Source organism: Poecilia latipinna, unplaced genomic scaffold (genome assembly GCF_001443285.1).
Source record: "Poecilia latipinna isolate Pla-1442-1.1 unplaced genomic scaffold, P_latipinna-1.0 Scaffold355, whole genome shotgun sequence".
Taxonomy (NCBI): domain Eukaryota; kingdom Metazoa; phylum Chordata; class Actinopteri; order Cyprinodontiformes; family Poeciliidae; genus Poecilia; species Poecilia latipinna.
The window spans coordinates 230,707-248,859 of record NW_015112971.1 but is presented as its reverse complement, the minus strand read 5'-3'; the positions used below and the strand labels follow the sequence as shown (position 1 = coordinate 248,859).

Below are 18,153 nucleotides of genomic sequence, written 5' to 3'. Positions count from 1 at the left end.
GTTTAAGAGGTCAACGCTGTGGGGACTGTGTAGTGTAGCTTTCAGTATTGGTGTTACTGAGAGATGTTGCTAACTTTGGTGACTAATAGTGACAATGATACAAGAGACAATGAGACGTAAAGCTGCAACAACCAGAACTGCAAAAAACCTACAAGATGACAAAATAATCATTGTTTTGTTTATGTGTTTGATAAAAAAAGATTTTGTAATTTCCTCTCCTGGATCATCAAATCAGCAAACGTTACAATTGTTAAATTTTAGTGATATAAAATACATAGAAAATTGAACTGAAGCCATAAATAGATAGAATAGAATTAGAATCTTCCTCTTATTTTATAATAATAATAATAATAATAATAATAATAATAATAAAGCCTGATATCTTACCGTCAGGAATGAACGCTCCAGGGCGACACGTACGTTCGTCTCAATGCTGGTTCTCTTCTTTCTCCTGCGACCAGGAACGCCATCGAAGCCCAGAGACGGCGAGGACAGGGAGCTGGGACTGGGCAGGGTGCTGTCTATGGACATGGTCTCTGCAGGGCAAAACCCAAAGTTACTCCTCAGTCAGAAGGAGTGAAACTGTAAATATATTTCTGAATAAGAGCTCACCTGCATCGTTGAGCCACTTTTCCAGCAGTGGCTTCAGCTTGCACATGTTCTTAAAGCTCAGGTTGAGCGCCTCGAAGCGAGAGATGGTGGTCTGGCTGAAGTCGTTGCCGTACAGCTTGCCCATGGCCAGGCCGACGTCTCCCTGTTGGCAGGGGTGGAGGAAACCGGTTTGAGACAAGCCAAAGCAGACAGAGATGCTTCGGTGCTGACGCGACATCGGCCTCTGCTCACCTGCGTGAAGCCCAGCTTGATGCGTCTCTGCTTGAAGGTGCGGGCAAACTGTTCCAGCTCCTCCAAGTCGCTGGGCTCCTCGGGGTGAGAGGTCATGGAGGACACCGTAGTCATGCCTCCTCCTCCGCCCACGTCTATGCTCTTATCTCGCTGCACCTGACAGGACATGAGATGAATGAAAGTGAAAATGAGAAAGGAAGTGTCTTTTATTTTTTTTTTTTCTCACCGTGCTTGTTCAGGGAGTGGGTTTGTCTTTTCCACTGAGTAAAAAGTTTCCTACCTGCGACTGGAGTCCCATTCTAGTTGGAGCAGACAGGAGGCTCCCTTGGTTTTGCTGAGGTAGCGGAATAAGATTTGGTGTCGATAGGAGTCCTGATCAACGAGAACGAACAAGAAATCGTGCGCAAGTCAAAAAGGAGACTTTGCATCAGCAGCCCTTGAACCCTTTCACACATCGACACGTTAAAATCAAAAACATCATCGTAGAACAACGCAAAGCAGGACATAATGGGAACTAAAAGAAAAATAACCCAAGGTTCTCAACATTATTTTACTATGAGAAATCTTCTAAAGGGGACCTATTATTATTCACATTTTGAATGTTTTTGTTCTTCCATTTGGGTTTCTTTTATCAATGAGTTTATTTCTTTTGGTGTCTGAAAAACTTGTCATTTCAAAAACCTGCCAAAAGTAAAGATACAAGTCAGCAGGCACTGGCCCTCACCTTGCAACTCCAGCAAATACCAGTTTGTTACCTAGCAACCCAAGTGAAGCTTCAGCACATTTGGTCAGCTGGTTTTACCGCTGTACTGGGTTTACAATGACTGCTGGAAAAGACAAGTGTTTTTTTGTTGTTGTTGTCGTTGACTTACCATCCAGAAACCACTTGCTACACTCTTGTTGGTTGTGCAGGAGGCTTCACTTCTGCTTTTCAAAGATGTGCAGGTGTATAATTGTGCATCTGTTTGCAGCCATTTTCATGTGCAAGTGTAAACTTTGACCAGCTTATTTGGATTTAAAGTGACAGGACGCTGTACAACAGCTCTGTCTGAAAAGAGCACAAAACAGTCAGAATTGACCAGCTAAAATCTCATCATCTATAATTTTAGACCTATCCTGACCTGGCCAAAGAAGCATAATATGTGACCTTCAAGCGGGATGTGTTTCGAAGTTCCTCTGAATTAATACAGTCTTTCACAGCAATTACACTGTAAATCATTTGGGGTACATCTCTACTGTTTTTCAGAACGTCTATAAATGTTTGTCCATTTTGCTCAGTCAGACTTGATAGAGAGATTGTAAGTGAAGCATTTCAGCTCTGGGTGAATTTCTTTCATCACTGTCCTGCCCTCTAGCGTAGCCTCTAACAGGTGGTCTTCCACTATTTCTCTGTATTTACATTTACAGCTGTCCATTTTCCCATCAACCCCTACCTGCTTCCCTGACGCTGCTGAAGACAAGCGTTCCTTCAGCATCAAGCTGCAAACACAATGAGCACCTTCTTCCCATATAGCTTGTGGCAAACTGCAAACAGGGTTTTGTATGGAAGACTAACATTATTTCCATCAACAGATTCTGTAGCTGCCCTGAATGCATCACGGCCCACTTTGCTGTTTCTCCTTTGTCTCTCATTTCAGGTGGACGGCCATGTCTTACACGGTTTCTTGCTGTTTTTCTTGGTCTTCATGATGCTTTTTGTTGACTAATGTTTTTTTTTATTATTTTTTTAAGCTCTCTAAGATAGAGGTGGGTAGATCAATCTAAAATATTGATAATATCAATACCAAGTCATTATCTGCAGTCAGACTGATACTTTAGTTTCAGATTTACTCTTGATTTTTTGTATTATTATTTTTTTTTGTATTGTAGTTTCTCAACTCTGCCTCAAAATACATTTTCTTTCAATTTGCTCTCAAATAGTAATATTTTGCACTTTGTTTATTTAGGAAAAATGCACCCTAATCATATTAATATGTTATTAAATTACTTTGTAGACACCTTTAAACTTTGTCCAAATACTTTCCTAGGTTTGAAAAAAAAATTATTCAAAGAAAAAACCCAACAGAAAACACTTTAAGTTCAGATGTTTGATGACATATCAAGCTTAAATAAAATGTATTCTTATCAGTATTGATATTGCCCCTGTATTTACTTGGTATTGGATCCAAAATATGCAATAATTTGGTATCTACTCTACTCTAAGAGGTTCTAAAGTGCAGCTGCATTATAAGTACAATTAGAGTAAAAGTTATTTGTAGAGTATTAATAGATTATTAATAAATATGGCTGCTTCAATGTTCAGATTTTTATTCGTAAAAATAAATGTAACTTCCAATTCTTCAACTTCACAATTATGTCCGCTTTGTGTCGGTCCTCTGAATAATGTGACATAATGAGAAAAGGTTCAAAGGTATGAAACACTGCATAAATCAAAAAGTCGTCTGGCATTCCCACCTTGCTGGCTCTGCTGCGCCTGCGGGAGGAGAAACTGGGCTGGAGACGGAAGCGGGTGACCGGGCACCAACACCAGCTGCTGAAGCTGCAGCAGCTGCTGAATGTCCTGTTCAACAGAGAAACAAGTTCATAAATGTTAGCAGGTGGGAACTGACTCATATTTGCAGGAAAAGGATTTCATAATGGAAAGGCGTGTTAATAAATTGTTTGTTTTCATTGGAAAAAGGGAGTGGGTCTGGATGTGGAACGGAATGATAAGAACAAACGGGTGAATCAGGATGAGTTGTTTGACTGAAGGCCCCTCTCTGATCAGGAAATGCCTGGGACTGGCGGTCAGTACCTGGGCTGTGAGCTGGATAGGCTGGGAGAGAGTGAGCTGAGGCGGAGGAGGCGGGACAGGGACACTTTGGGTGTTTTGCTCCTGTGTGCTCTGTCCCTGTCCCTGGGACTGAGCCTGCTGCCCTGCCTGTCCTGTGTGTTGCTGCTGCTGCTGCTGCTGTTGCTGCTGTTGCTGCTGCTGCTGCTGGGCTTGCTGATTTGCTGCTGCAGCTGCCTGAGCTTGCTGATTGGCTTGAGCGGCGGCATGGGCAGCATGAGCTGCATGGGCTGCATTGGACTGCTGCACGGCGGCAGCCAGGAGCTGTGCCTGAGCCTGCTGCAGCAGCAGCTGTTGCTGCGCTGGCAATAAAGCTGTCAGCTGCAGAAAGAAAGAGAAAAAGAAAGAGGCAGGTACAGAAGAGGAAAAGAGCAAGAAGTTAGGATGAAGAAGGGAAACAAAGTGTTCAAAAAGCAGCATGAGAAGAAGCAAGCAGGGTAAAGGCATGGCAGGGCGCACGGCTGCGCGCATTTGTTAGTCTTACCCCTGCTAGCTGCGAGCCAGTCAGCATGAGCTGAGTGTGCTGCAGGGCTGTCTGGGAAGGAGTCGGGCCATGAGAGGGAGGAAGGCCTGGAGACATTTCTGGGCACTCGTCCATCTTATTCTGGTTTAAAAACAAAGATCATATGGGGACAAATGTAGAAGAAAATCTAAAATAAAAAAATAAAAAATAGCTGGTGGTGATATCTAAACATTGAAAGGAAAATGATAAAACCTAGAGGCTACTTAGGATTTAGATGAAATTTGACGTTTTAGGACAAAAGGTTAATAATCTACTGATCTGGATTCGTGAACCTGAGCGGGGTGAGTTTGCTTTCTCAGAGTCAGTTACAGTGTTATTATTTAACCATCGCTCAACAGTGCTTCCAGTCTGTGTTTGCTCAGCACAAAGGGATGATATTTTTTCTCCCATGTCGGGGCACGTTTGTACTGGAAGACCAAGCTCCTTCCAGTGTACTGATTTGCATATCTCTCGAGGAATGAAAAGGAAGACTAATAACTTGGTGAAATGAGTTATCCCACAGACTTACTTAATTTATCACTGGGCTCAGTGACAGCAGAGGGCCTTCATGCGCTTTTTTGTGTGAATTTGTTTACACCGAAGACGGGGCAGAGAGTGGACACATTGTCAGCCTGACCATCCGACGCAACAAAAGTGCGATTCAGAGCTTAGAAATGAGCACAAAGCGTCAGCAGCCATACTGTCAATAAGCCTACAGCGTGACGCCGGGATACAAAAGATGCACAAACTCTGAAGCAGAATCACGCAGAGACATGCAGGGGCGGCTCGTTAACACCGGTGCACAACAGTTCGCTCACCTTGCTGCTGTTCAGGTTCGGTGACAGAGGAAAGGGGCTGACTTTCATCGCATGAACCTTGGAGAAATGAGTCAAACACTGAATTACATAAACAACACGAACAACGACTGTTGATGGTGTGGTCTGGCATCCAGGTGCTTTTCTGACCAAATGAAGAGAGACATTTAGAGATGTTTCTTGGGGACATTTTCCTAAATGTTTTCCGTCTCGCTTTAGTGCACAATCTCAGCATGCACACTTTAAAAAAACGACTTTAATTTATTGTCAGTCCAAATTATCCATACATAACATATTACATTTTAAAACCTTGCTCTTAGTACATTTATGAGTAGGGGAAACAGCAAGAAGAAATTAACCTTTGTAACTAAATTTTCTGTGCCACAATTATTAAAAATATCCTATAAAATGAAAGTAACTCAGACATTTTTGTAATTTTTAATTTACTTTTTAAAGTACCTATTAACTTTTCACTAGTAATCAGTGGCTACTTATATCCCTGAGGTGTAAATGTTATCTAAAAAAAAAAAATGCTATTTATCAAATGTACGAATGAAGGGAGATCATGCCCTTTAAACGAAGCAGGTAGGTGTTGATCTGCCTAAGAATAGAAAAGACTTATCTTGCTTAAAGTTGCCCATGACTGTGTGCAGTCAGAGAAAAAACTTTAAAAACACTGAAAAGTAACAAACAAAAAGCTAAAAAGTATTTTCTCATCAAGCAGACTGAGGATGAAGGTAAAGAGCGTAGGAAGAAAATCTGCACCAAGTTTCCAAACAACCATTAGATGCATGCTACATGCTAATTGGTTGCTCTTAATGCATGATAGAAATACGTTTTTCTCCCTGAATCAGAAACACACATGGAGCTCTGATAATACTGAGTTTAAACTGTTTAGCGACAGTCACTCCTGCCTGCTGTGAAATACGGTAGAGGATCTGTAATGCTGAGGGTCTGTTTTTCTTCCAAAGAGCTGATTCTTTGAAATGAATAGACATTTTAAATGAAAATCTAGTTTCCTAGTAAACTAGTAATGGGTCATCATTTGATATTTTGACAGGACCGGGATCCAAAACAGGCACCAAAACAACTCAGTTCCCAACTTAAATATTTTAGAAAAAAAAATTAGGAGGAGCTCAAGAAAAGATATTCAGGACCCTGGATGATCAAAAATTGTTTCATACAGACCGTAAATATTAAAGTTTTTATTTAAAAAGAAAGAAAAAAAGAAGGTATTTTTTGTTGCACATGCTAACAATGAACTAACTTTAAAATGTAGGATTTTGCTGTACAAAGATTTATAAACTATTGCAGATTCAAAACAAAGAGTCTCATGTGTTTCCCTTATTGAAAAAAATTATTCAATGTCCTACACTGTTAGGTAGATTATTAAAAAGTTTAGTCTGTTTGATTTATGTCTATCCTCAGAAGCAAGAGCAGGATATGGATCGCTCTTTATTCAAAAGTTTAAAGAATGGATTTTACCCAAGTTTGTTTTTGAGTAAATTCAATATTTTTGGTTCTTTTTATTTATAAAATTAAAACACAAGCAAAAAAAAAAAAAAATGTGGGCAATGATGGGGAAGTTCTTTGTGTTGTACGAAATGTTTTCTTTGGTTAATCTGTTTTATTATTTATCAGTGAAATTATAACATTAAAATATTAAAAAACGTGACTAAATTTATATCGATCTCAATTTGGATTGTGAAATTTTGTAGAAGAGCCATTTTACTAGCAAACAGGATTCTACAAAGTATTAATTATTGTTCTCATAATTTTAAATAAAAACAATTATTGCTTATTCATGTTGTTTTCCCCAATTAAAAAGTGTTGAAATGCAAGGTTTGGCTGGAAGTGCTACTGGAACAAAAGATACGCTTTTTGACGGGTTGTTGGACAGTTTTACCAAAATATTGTGAACTGTATTGTAAAAAACGAGTTCAAACACAACTATTAGGAGCCGTTATCTCGTGTTGCAGATCAGTTTGTAGGTAAAGGAGGTGGAAGATGATTGTAACGATCAGAGGAGTAAGACCTACCTGGTGATTTGATTCAGGTCCATTCCGCTCTGACTCTGCGTAGGAGGCAAAGGAAAAAGTGATAAATCTCATCTCCAGCACAGCTCTCTGTCTCACACACACACCAGTTTACACAAATACTTTCCAATGCCATGCTTGTTACACATCTGTACTAAAGGAGTAGCGACTTATCCGAAATAACTGAGGCCGACCCTACCTGTGCCTTCTAACGGTGAGTCAGCCCCGACTTTCTCAACCTCTGCTGGCTTCGACATCCTGATATCTGCGGCAGGAAAGACACGAGTAAAATGTGTCACACAAGAAGAAGAAGAAGAAGAAGAAGAAGAAGAAGTGCAGATGATAGCAGAACATGCAAGTGACCAGAATCTAGATGACAGCAGGGGAAAGAGGAAGGCCAGGGCGGCGATCTCCGATATGTCGGGGTTGAGTGTTTTTCAGGTCACAGAGAGAAGCCTACACACTGTAAACTTAAACTGAATCATTCACAACTATACATCCAGCCCACATTCATTCACTCTTTCCAATTAGAGGTTGAACATAGGAGTGGGTTGACCTAAAGGTGCTTGCTTGTTCTAAATTTAACTCAGGGTGTTTTCGTGGGAGTAAAGGAGCTCTGAAAATGTCTCATGTTGTTTGTCATTCATCACAAGACCGCATCACTTTCTGGTTCTTTTGTTTGGGACAGTCCCAGCGGCGACAGTCATGAATGGGGCAAGGCTGCAAATTTAAGCCTTTGCTTCTGTTTGTCAAGGACAAAAGTGGAATTTAGGCCTGGGAAGACACGGACGGGGACGTTTGAGAGGAGTTTACGCAGAATACAAAGGTGTGTGATGGTGTGCGTGTCCATGGATGTGCCAGTGTGCGGTGACTTATGTTTGGTTATCAGCCTGTGGCATTATCTGCTACAAAACCCTTTTTATTTATCTGAAACCACAAACTGTAAAAGAAAAACTTTTTGTTGTGTCCATTTGAAACCATTTCCCCCCCCACTCTTTTGCTCTGTCTTCCCTTAACGCGAACACACACACACACACACACACACACACACACACACAGAGCAACTTCCCTTTTGTGAAAACATGCAAATCTGCCCAACGACCAACTAATTATATCTGCCACCTGCATAATAAACTCTCAGTCTTCCTTCTCATGTTCAGCCTCTCTTCTCTCCCGGTTCTGCTGTCGCACATGATGCCTCGATTTCATTTTTATAGCTGCGTGAAGACAAATGTGACCAAAACATGACTGCTCGCTTTGCAAATGGTCAAGCAGTTGTTCCGCCACTGGGTGGCAGTAGCGACACACCGATTCCCTGACCGCTGCTGACCAGATGCCCTGCTTTAAGTGAGCCAGCCATCAGTCAAATGTCACCTCTACAGCTCAGAGTCATTTCGCCTCATCATTGGCTTGGGTTCACATTTCCTGCCTTGCTTGCTCTCATTTCACACCTATGCACTTAAAAACCTTAAGTATCCTTTAGGTTTTCTTTTTAAGGGAAGTATTTTCATACATTATGGAGACCCCCACATGTAGTTTAATTCAACTCAGTTTAATCTAATTAATTTTTTTGCCTTCTGAAGGCTCCGTTTTACTCCTTATTACTGTCAGGCCAAAAGAACTGAGGGACTTTCTGCTGGTAAGCATCATCTATTAATAGTCATAACAACATTTCCTTACAGTAGGATACAGAAAAGTAGCAGTCATTGATTGATGCATGGTCACTGCGAAGATGATTACTGCTTTTATAGCTAAAGATGTTTGGCTCAAAGCAACCAAGGCCCCAAACAGAATGTTTTCAACTTCTTAAAAAGAGTAAAGATCTAAATTTCAGACCATAAAAAGAATTAAACATGGTCAGACAATAGGCTGAAAATGACTGTTTTATGCATCTGTGTTTATTCATTTCTTTGGACTAAAACCTTTAAAGAAATAAACTGTGACAAAACTACAAATGTCGTGATACGGAGACACAATAAGCCTCATCTTAGGGATATTTAGGTTTCCTAATACAATAGTTCAACCTCTGAAACTGACTTTCTGGCGTAAAATTACGTTTAGGTCAATACATTCATAATATTCTTATTTTACTCCACAGGCTTCTTAAATCACCGGACGCAGATATAATAAAGCGTAACATGCGAGCAGCGATAATAATCGCCATAATAACCATCATAAATGTTACTATCTGGCGCAGGACGGCCTTGAAGAGTTGGTGAAACGCGCTCCAAACACACACCACAGCTGAAAAAACTGTGGTTGTTGAAGTTATGTTAAATATGCTTAAGCTATTAAGCAGGTTGTTATCTTTCATATGTCTTATCTTTAATTAGTCATCTTTGTAACTTTTAAATTAACTTTGGTGAAACCTGCAGAAACCCTGAACAGCTGAATAAAGGAAACGTTCAGACGATGATCACCGCAGAACAAATATGCAGCCTGACAGAAAGTTTTATGCAAAACCTTTTTGTTTTTCTTAAATGTAATTATTATTATGACTTTAAAGATTTAAATAGTTGGAACATTGATTTTGATATTTAACTTTGCACAGGTTATGCTTTCTTTTCTTTTTAATAGTATACCAGTTTTGAGTTTCCATCAGTCGCTCAAAAGCAAAAATAGAACCACTTGATATTCTGATACGTCTCACTTTTTTGAAGCACCACTTCACTATTGTAAGTTGAGCCGAGCCACAGTTAACATTTAGGTGTGTTTTCACAACATGGGATCATCCGTGGGTCACATACTGGATTGAACTAATTAGCTACACCGATTTCATGCAGAGCAACTCCACGTAAAAACTCCAACTAGTTGTGATTTTTAGGCATAGACAGGAGCTGCTTTTCCAGTTGTCGTTCACATGAAGTCAGTGCATCAGATACGAGAAGCCAACATCGAAACCAATCCAACTTGGTGCCCATCCAGCGTCAGCAGAATCCAAACAGGACCCACATACTCATGTTGGCTGGCTCCTGGCGCTCTCTGCAGCAAGCAACATGTTTGTTTTAGTGAACCAGATGTGAGATCAGTCGGCTTCAGAGCATGCATGAACGTCTTCAGGGAATTGGGGGGGCGGGGGGGGATTAGGTGACGATCTGCTTGAGAAGCTCCACTCGCTGCATGACGGTGAGGGCCCACACACATGCGTGCAAACTAACCAACATGCTGACTGCAGGATTTCCCTCAAAACGATTAAGCTAATTTGGTCAGGATGCAAAATTAAGGATGCTGGTTAGTCTATTTTCAGGGTCACTTTGTGGTTGTTCCCGTTTTACATACAGTAAGCCCCCCTGTTTTGGGGACTTTGTGATGGCGGCTATTGGAGAAATATGAGAAGTGTCCACTGTTGCTCAATTTCTGCTAAAAACCACAGAATTTGCCCCAAAATAGCATCTTCCTCTTATTTACACAAAATTGGTAAGAAGACACGAACGTTACTTTAATAGCTGCTCAGATCGAGACGTTTGGAGCTCACGGTTACAAGACCAAAATCAAGCGGATGAAACGATGCATGTTCTCCTCGTCCATGTGTGCAGCAGACGGGGAAAAGGTGTGTGACGATTCATGCCGTGAAACGGCCTGCAGACGGTAGCATGGTGGATAATGTGGTCAGTAATATGGTGGCGGGACAGTATATCAAGATGCTGTGTCTTTTTCTCACTTCCCCTCCCGACTTCCCCTTGTACCGGGTTGAATGCTGAGTGCTAAACCCGACATTTACTGTCAGTGTAGCTATTAATATTAACTTGCGCTCCCTCTCTCACTCTCTCTTTCACTCCATCTTTTAAAAAAACCTGCTTATCTTTAACAACACGCTGCCGAGCGTTCAAACACACGACTCGTTTGACCCATCACAATAAGTTAAAGGTGAGACGATAATATTAGGAGCAAGAAGATGTATATTTCTGCACAAACACGACGAAAACCAGCAGGGAGAGACTTTTTTTTTTTTTTTCTTAGGTAGCTTCAGGGTTCAGGGGGTTTGATCTGTGACTGTGAGAAGCCAGAAGGCGAAGCTAGACGAAACGCTGCATCTTAACCAGATTAAAATTAATGCTGTATAATCCTGTGTCATGAATAAATGATGCAACAGAAAGGAACAAGGAACAACGCTGTCTGTGCACAGTCTGGACTGTTTCTGTTATTCTCCTCTGGGTATTTTGGCTCAGATAAAACTTGACTGCAACAAGTCTGAGCCCCACTTCCTGAATCAGGCTTGGATGTGGAGTTATTACGATTATTCCTCAATTATTAAATAAAAAAAAAAAAATCCAACAGAATGCTCACTTCAGCCGCAATAAAACAATTTTTTAGCATCAGAAAGAAATTTCACTCACTCCAGACACTAACCAAACGAAGCAATGCGTAAATTATTATTGAACAATAAAATAAAACCGACTAAATATTTTAATAAAATGTCAAAGTAAGAAATAAAATAATACAGAAAGACAGGTTAATAAAAACAGAAGTTGCTGGTTAATGATGAAAGTTTGCATTTCATCATTGCTCAGTTGAACGATTAGCAAATTTCAGTTCAATAGAACAGCTAAACATTAAATAAAATAAGCTCATAAACAGTATAATGTCATTTTAACTAAGTCTGATTCCAGGCTCATGTAGAAAATAGCAAAAATTTCACATATTATAATCCAATTTTTCCTGCCAAAACAATAAGAAAACGTTACGGAAAATGAATTAGATGCTAATTAATGTAAGGGTTTAAATGAATTGATTCTAAATGATTATTCAAATTCATTAGTTAATTTCTAATCTTCTCAGTTGAGAAATCGTTTCACCTTTACACTCAATTATTGAGCTGATCCTTTAGTTGTATGCAAACACATGCAAAATAACTGCAGACTCCGTTATCAGAGCTTCTGACATAACTTTCTTCTTTTACCAGTTTCAGCCTTTGCTTCGTCTGCATTGTTTTCCACCGTGTTACAGTGAAACTGTTACTGTTTGCTGCTTTCTGTGCGGCTGATGTGTCACCCTGATGATCGGAGCAATTTCTCCGAGGTCGCAGAAAGTGACCACATCGGGGTTAAGATGTGACTCTGAGCTTTTTCAAATCCGTGAATCACCCTCTGATAAAAGGTTGCACATCAGCGCATGAAAATTCGCAACATGTTTAGCAAATTGAGTCTTGACGACGGGCCCGGAGAAAACATGAGCTAATTGACATTTGAAAAATTGATTTCTGGTAATTGGTGAGTCAACCAGCAGCCCTGCTGTTGTGTGTGTGTGTGTGTGTGTGTGTGTGTGTGTGTGTGTGTGTGTGTGTGTGTGTGTGTGTGTGTGTGTATCGGTGTGTGTTTAGCCGGTCAGCTCAGGCTGTCTGTCACTTCTCGCAGCCTCTTTTGACCACCTAACTGAGGCTGTGAGGTGAGAAGAGCTGCAATTCATTCTGCTTTCCTTCTAAATATTTTTAACTACTGAGAAGGAGGATTATTTTAAGTGTTTCCCCTTTTGATATTCTGTTTCTTTTCTAACATACAGACAAAATTAAGCCTGGTCAAAGCAAAAGCAAACCCTCCGTGGCATGCACAGCCACACGAAGCTTATACCACTTTTAAAGTTGCATGAAGCCTTCCTTATCAGTGAAACATCATTGAGGTAAAACCCTAATGCTACAGCACTTGAAAAAAAAAAAAAAAAAAAAGAAGAAAATGTTGATGGTGCAACACATTTTTCCATCCTAAATTGAATCTCCGCAAGAATATTTAACATGTACCATTAATTTGAAGCATGCACGCACATGAACACACGCAGGGCAAGTCAGGTGACCTTTCCCTGCGTCCAGTCCATCCTTTCACCTCTCATCCTTTGATGTCCTCTAATTAGCTGAGCTTGTTAGACCCAGTGGCATTAATCAACAGCCAAGAGATGACTCTTCCTCACACACACACACACAGTTCCCTCTTCCTCACGCCTAATTGGTCTTGGCAAATGATGGGCAGCAACGACAGAGAGCTGCACAGACGGCCACTCACCTGGCAACCACATACTGGAGAAGTCCTTGGCCGCTATCGCCGCTGTCTTGGTCATATCTGTGTGAGAGCGTGCGTGCTTCCTAAAGAAAAACTCTCACTCGCCCTCCCCGTGTCGAGTGTATTCAATCATATGGTTGAATTACCTCTCCCTCCCTCCCCGTGCCTGCCTCTCTCTCTCTCTCTCTCTTTCTGTACCAGTACACACCCCCAAGGCCCCACCTCCTCCCCACATCCTGCAACATAACAGGAAGTAGCTCAAAAGAATAGGAACTCAAACACAGAGTGGAGAGTAAAATACAACCCATGCATAAAAAAATAGAAAAAGAAAGGGGGACACGGCAGAAGAGAGTGGGAGAGAGTGAGCGAGCGAGGAGATTGATCAGATAGACTGAGGTGAAAAAGAGGGGGATGATAAGTGCCGTCGGAAAGTGATGGCGCGGCTGGAAACAGCCACTCACTCACACACACACACACACACACACACACACACTCGGTCACACACACTCCTGCTAACGCGCTCACACATGAGAGCCGAAAACAGCCAGCTTGACGAGTTTATGACAGATGGCTTGAACTCTGACCCAAAGTACATTCAGAGCTCTTTAAAACTTTTACAGCCATCACAGTTTCTTTTCGTCATACCTGTGTTTATGTTTTGACTGAAGGGGGCGAGAGGGAGCACACGGGTGGGCGTCCGGTGGTCTGTCGGCCCCCAAGCAGCAGAACAAGTGAGACATCCTCGGCTAAGTTTAACTCTCTAACCCAAGCGGAAGGAAAAAGTCAGTCAGTACGCTCACTGTACCACTGACCACGCCACACTGTGGGCTGCACACAGTGACACACCACAGAAACCCACACTATGAATCTCTACACGTGACGGGTACACGGGGCATGAGTGGAACATTGCAGATAAAAGTAAACATGAGCCACTATCAGCGCCACCCACTTGGATTAAAAGACTAAACCGATAAACAAGTGAAACGCTAACGTCGAGGAATGATGCTGCGGTTGCAGAACGGCGCGTTTCAGCAGGATTTCTTCTCGCCAGATTCTCATATCTGAATGAGTCAGTGGGCTGCTGAGGCAGTGAGCCGGAGCGGCCACAGGGTGGCACTCTTTGTTCTTCTAAGCCGGGATCCGGGCCCCTGAAGAGAGAGGTCGAATCACTCCTCCCTGTCCCCTCTCCCTGGGTCTGAGTTCACTAATTCAAAAGCTAACAGCAGCAGAGTTCCCAAGTTTAACCTTATAAATACTTTATGTGGTGATTTACAACAACCCCATGTACTGCAGGACACAGCGCTGCACTTCAGGTGCTCAGTTAGAAAGAAACAGGATTGTTTTTTTGGCCGGATCCCATTTCTAGGTTTATCCCTCCCAGGTTTAGAAACAATTACGGCACACAAAAGTTTATAAAAAAATTACAATCGATTAATATTTCAATGCCTGCAAACATTTTTTGTACCGGTGCTTTCTCAAAATAATACCTTTAAAAAGAAAGGTCTTCATTCATTAAAAAAGAGGGGAAAAATGTTACAGCAACAATGTTAGAGCAGATTTTTACAGGGAATATTAAAAAAGATACATAATGTTTTTTTTTTTTTTAATTTTTTATCACATTCTGATATTAAATCAGACAAAACTTTTCCTGTTTTAAGTCAGTCAGGATTACCAAAATTATTCCTTTGCACTAAATGAAAGAATATTGAGAGAGAGATTTTAATATGCTCTGTAAATTCAGACATTTACTTTCACTAAGGTCAGTGTCTTTATATAATTTGGGGAAGCCCATTTGATGATGTCATAGGGCGAAACCTCGGTCACACGGCTTCCTTGTGTGTCTTTACAGGAAAATGAAAAGAAACCAGCGAAGCTCGCAGGAGGAGAAGTGTAGAAAAACGAGGGAATATCCGACCGTCACGCCGCTCAGGCCAGAAACTGGATGTTTCTCCCACAGATAATGTGGTTGTGGTGTGAAATGTGCCTTTTTATTTTATTTTATTAAACAAAAGGTATTTTTTCATAATTGCTTTAGCCGCTCAGCAATAAACTTTAACCATTTTCTGTAAATCATAGTGAATATAAAAAGATTCTCTCTTGTTTGTTTTATTACAAGAAAGGCACACAATTTCCAGTTTCAGGGTGTTTTTGAGGTACAAAATAAATTTTAGTTTATTCTCAGCGATAAAAGAATGATGCGTTTTATTCTTTCTCTAAAAGCAGAAATGTGTTTCACCAAGCTTGATGTTCAGGTGCATCGATGTCTGCTTTTTGCAGAGACACTGGTCATATGTACTAAGTTTTAAACAAAACAAAAAACATGATTAGTCAAAGGTGAAGGCTTTGTGTTGTACCAGATGCTTCCTTTTTTCTCTTGTAAGCAAAAATGTAAAACCAAAAAATGCTTAGAAAGTGTAAATCTGCTTTAAGTATCTATGAAGGTTGAAATTTGCTCCATTTTTATATTTCACTAAATCATAATCGAAAGGCTGCAAAAGATCCCCAAGCCGCACATTGGACTATTCTGCGATATGGACTTAAATATTTATCACAATTCGACTTTTCTTTTTGGTAACTGTGACAGGGGCTGAATGGCACAGCAATCAGAGCCCCACAAACACAAATACTGCTCTTAAAAACATTCCTAAAAGGCTTCTTTAGGACACCAGGCACATAAAGAAGTGTGAATTTTAAAACTTATTGATATCGATATAAGTAATATTTTAAAATAATACAAACTGTTTTTTTTTACATAATTAATAAATAAATTAAATTCCATAACACAATAAGTAATAAACAATACGATAAATCCCCCGACCGTACGCTGGACACGTCATTAAAGGCCGAGAGTTTTAATTTACTGTATCAGATTTGGAAACCGCTCAGCTGGACGAATCAGTGACAGAAGGTACTTTAAGGGAGATCAGGGGGGCGTTTGGTGGGTTCTTGGGTCAGGGGTCACCAAGGCAGCCTGGCTTTGGCCGTGACCTTTGCTCAGACCAAAACCAGCCCACATAAAAACCAGAGTGTAAACATGCATGAATGCATAGCTGACTGAGAAACTCAAACAAGCTGCTGCAGTGAAATTACACAGCAAGCAAAAATGCTCACAACTTAAACCACACAGAGATTTTATTCAGTCATTTACACTTATTTATTCAGACCGAAGCTGTGAGCCAAGTCCGCTGCCGAAACTGATTCAAACCAGCTGGAGATTTCAAGGCTTGAGCTGCTTATGGTGAGAATTTGCTCGCTACTAAAAGTTGTGTTTGTAAAACGGCAAACACAAGCACGCAATCTGATTGTGCGACTCCAGGGAGGAGGATGGGGAGGAGGCTGGAGCCTCTGGAGCGCCATCAATCACTCCACTGTCAAAGAATGAGGGAGAGGCAGGGAGGGAGAGTATTAGATGCTACAAAAAGAGAAAGAGGAAGGGGGAAACTGCGAGGGAAGGAGGAAGGAGATGTAAAGGTGACGGGGATGAAGGTGAGAAGGGGATGAATAAAGAGATTGGAGGGAGGATGTCAGCTGGGAGGAGGATGTTTGTGTAATGGGTCATCACAGGGACAATTCAAAGGTCTCCAACTGGTTCAGTATAGAGCTACGGCGAGGCCCTCCTATATCTACCGCAGCCCCGGGCCTACAGCACACTCTGGCTTTAATTCATGTAATCCATCACACTCCTCTCCTTCTGGATGGGGACGGAACGGGGCTCGGACGTGGACCCCAAGTCCAAACAGTACGACTCGATTATACAAAGGGAGAGATTTCAAATCCACTCCCACGTCCAGGTGTGTTTGTGGCTCCACGAAAACTTGCAGGATTATAAGCAGTAGCTCTAACAGTGTGCGCTCTACAGAGGTTGAGGTAACCTATGGGAAGCAGCGGGGGCTAAAACACACTAACGCTGCTGGCTGCTCTGGGACCGGCGCCATCTCAACCACATGCACCTTCACAACACCTCTTCCTCTCCTGTCCTAATACTTCTCAATTGCTTCTCATCCTCTACGCCCTCTGCCCCTCCATCCTTCTTCCTCCTCTCTGTATCATCTCGGCAGCCCATTGGGAGCCAGGTTTGTCTAGACAGACACTGCTCTCTCCCATGGCGCGACCAAGGTTGAAGCTCAAATCTTTATCTCTGCTCGCCTAACCCTGGCCTGTTCTTTTGGCACAGGAGGGAAGGGCCTGGCAGCACAAAGGACCACCGAGGCCACTAAACTGCCCCCTGACAAAAGAGGCTGCAGCGAATAACCATCCTTGCTCTGCTTATTAAAATATGTACAGATGGTTGCTATGGTTGCTGATACCTCTCCCCCTTGTGGCCGCTGATAGACATGGCAACGTGGCAAATTTAGATTTGTTTATTTAAATTTAACCTCCTGGAGATGATGACGCTAAGACGGATTCTTCATAAGGTCAAGAAAATTAAGGACAACCCTGGCCATCCTCTTGATGAGACTGAATTGGGAAGACACAGTGTCTTCAGTCAGAGGCTTTTTCAGATTCCCTGCAATACTGACCGCTACAAGAGATATTTTCTGCCAACAGCCATTACTATCTATAATAACCCTTCGACGGCTTTGAAAAAAACGAATTACAACAACATTCATCTCCCTTTGGGATTATTAAGGTATTTTTGAACTTGAATTTAAAATTATTTAGACAACAATAAGTAGAACTGCAACTGAGGAAAAGAAGAAGTAAAACACCCAAAAGTGAGTCTCGGTGTTTTTCTGTTTACAAACGATTTAGTGTGTCTCTGCAGCACAGATAAGTGCAAGAGGAAGCTAGAAAAAAAAAAAAACATCACATGTTATGGAGCTTGCTGGGCTACATTTTTACTTTAAACGTAATCTTTTCTGAGTTCAAAGTTAAAAAAATGAAAAATCGGAATAATCCTGAAAGATTGAAATCTTTTCTGGAAAGTCATCAATTTCAACATCAAAAAACCAATATGGCTTCCAAACACATAAAACATCCAAACACTTTAATTAAAGATACAAACATTTACATTTAAGATACAGACACCTACATTTTAGATGTGTTTGAATGCATTTCTTTCAGCTTGCATATCTGAAGAATGTGTATAATATGTACTAGTAGATGCATTAATTTTTATTTTTTCGTTCTTTGAATG

General features: G+C 41.2%; 1 protein-coding gene across 6 annotated transcripts in view; it reads right to left on the bottom strand.

The window, feature by feature from the left end:
- pou2f2b (POU class 2 homeobox 2b) overlaps nt 1-18,153 on the bottom strand; it is a 60,685-nt gene that overhangs the window by 10,904 nt on the left and 31,628 nt on the right. For 2 of the 6 annotated variants that reach the window (XM_015036044.1, XM_015036041.1), the window contains exons 2-11: nt 7,226-7,291; nt 7,030-7,064; nt 4,994-5,050; nt 4,158-4,277; nt 3,638-3,994; nt 3,298-3,403; nt 1,124-1,215; nt 844-999; nt 613-754; nt 388-536 (exon numbers count right to left, since the gene is read on the bottom strand). In XM_015036044.1, the coding sequence (XP_014891530.1) occupies nt 388-536; nt 613-754; nt 844-999; nt 1,124-1,215; nt 3,298-3,403; nt 3,638-3,994; nt 4,158-4,277; nt 4,994-5,050; nt 7,030-7,064; nt 7,226-7,291 (1,280 nt within the window). Of the gene's footprint in view, nt 1-387; nt 537-612; nt 755-843; nt 1,000-1,123; nt 1,216-3,297; nt 3,404-3,637; nt 3,995-4,157; nt 4,278-4,993; nt 5,051-7,029; nt 7,065-7,225; nt 7,292-13,019; nt 13,169-18,153 lie in introns of those variants that run through there. The other 4 variants (XM_015036042.1, XM_015036047.1, XM_015036043.1 and 1 more) reach the window with 4 other exon arrangements.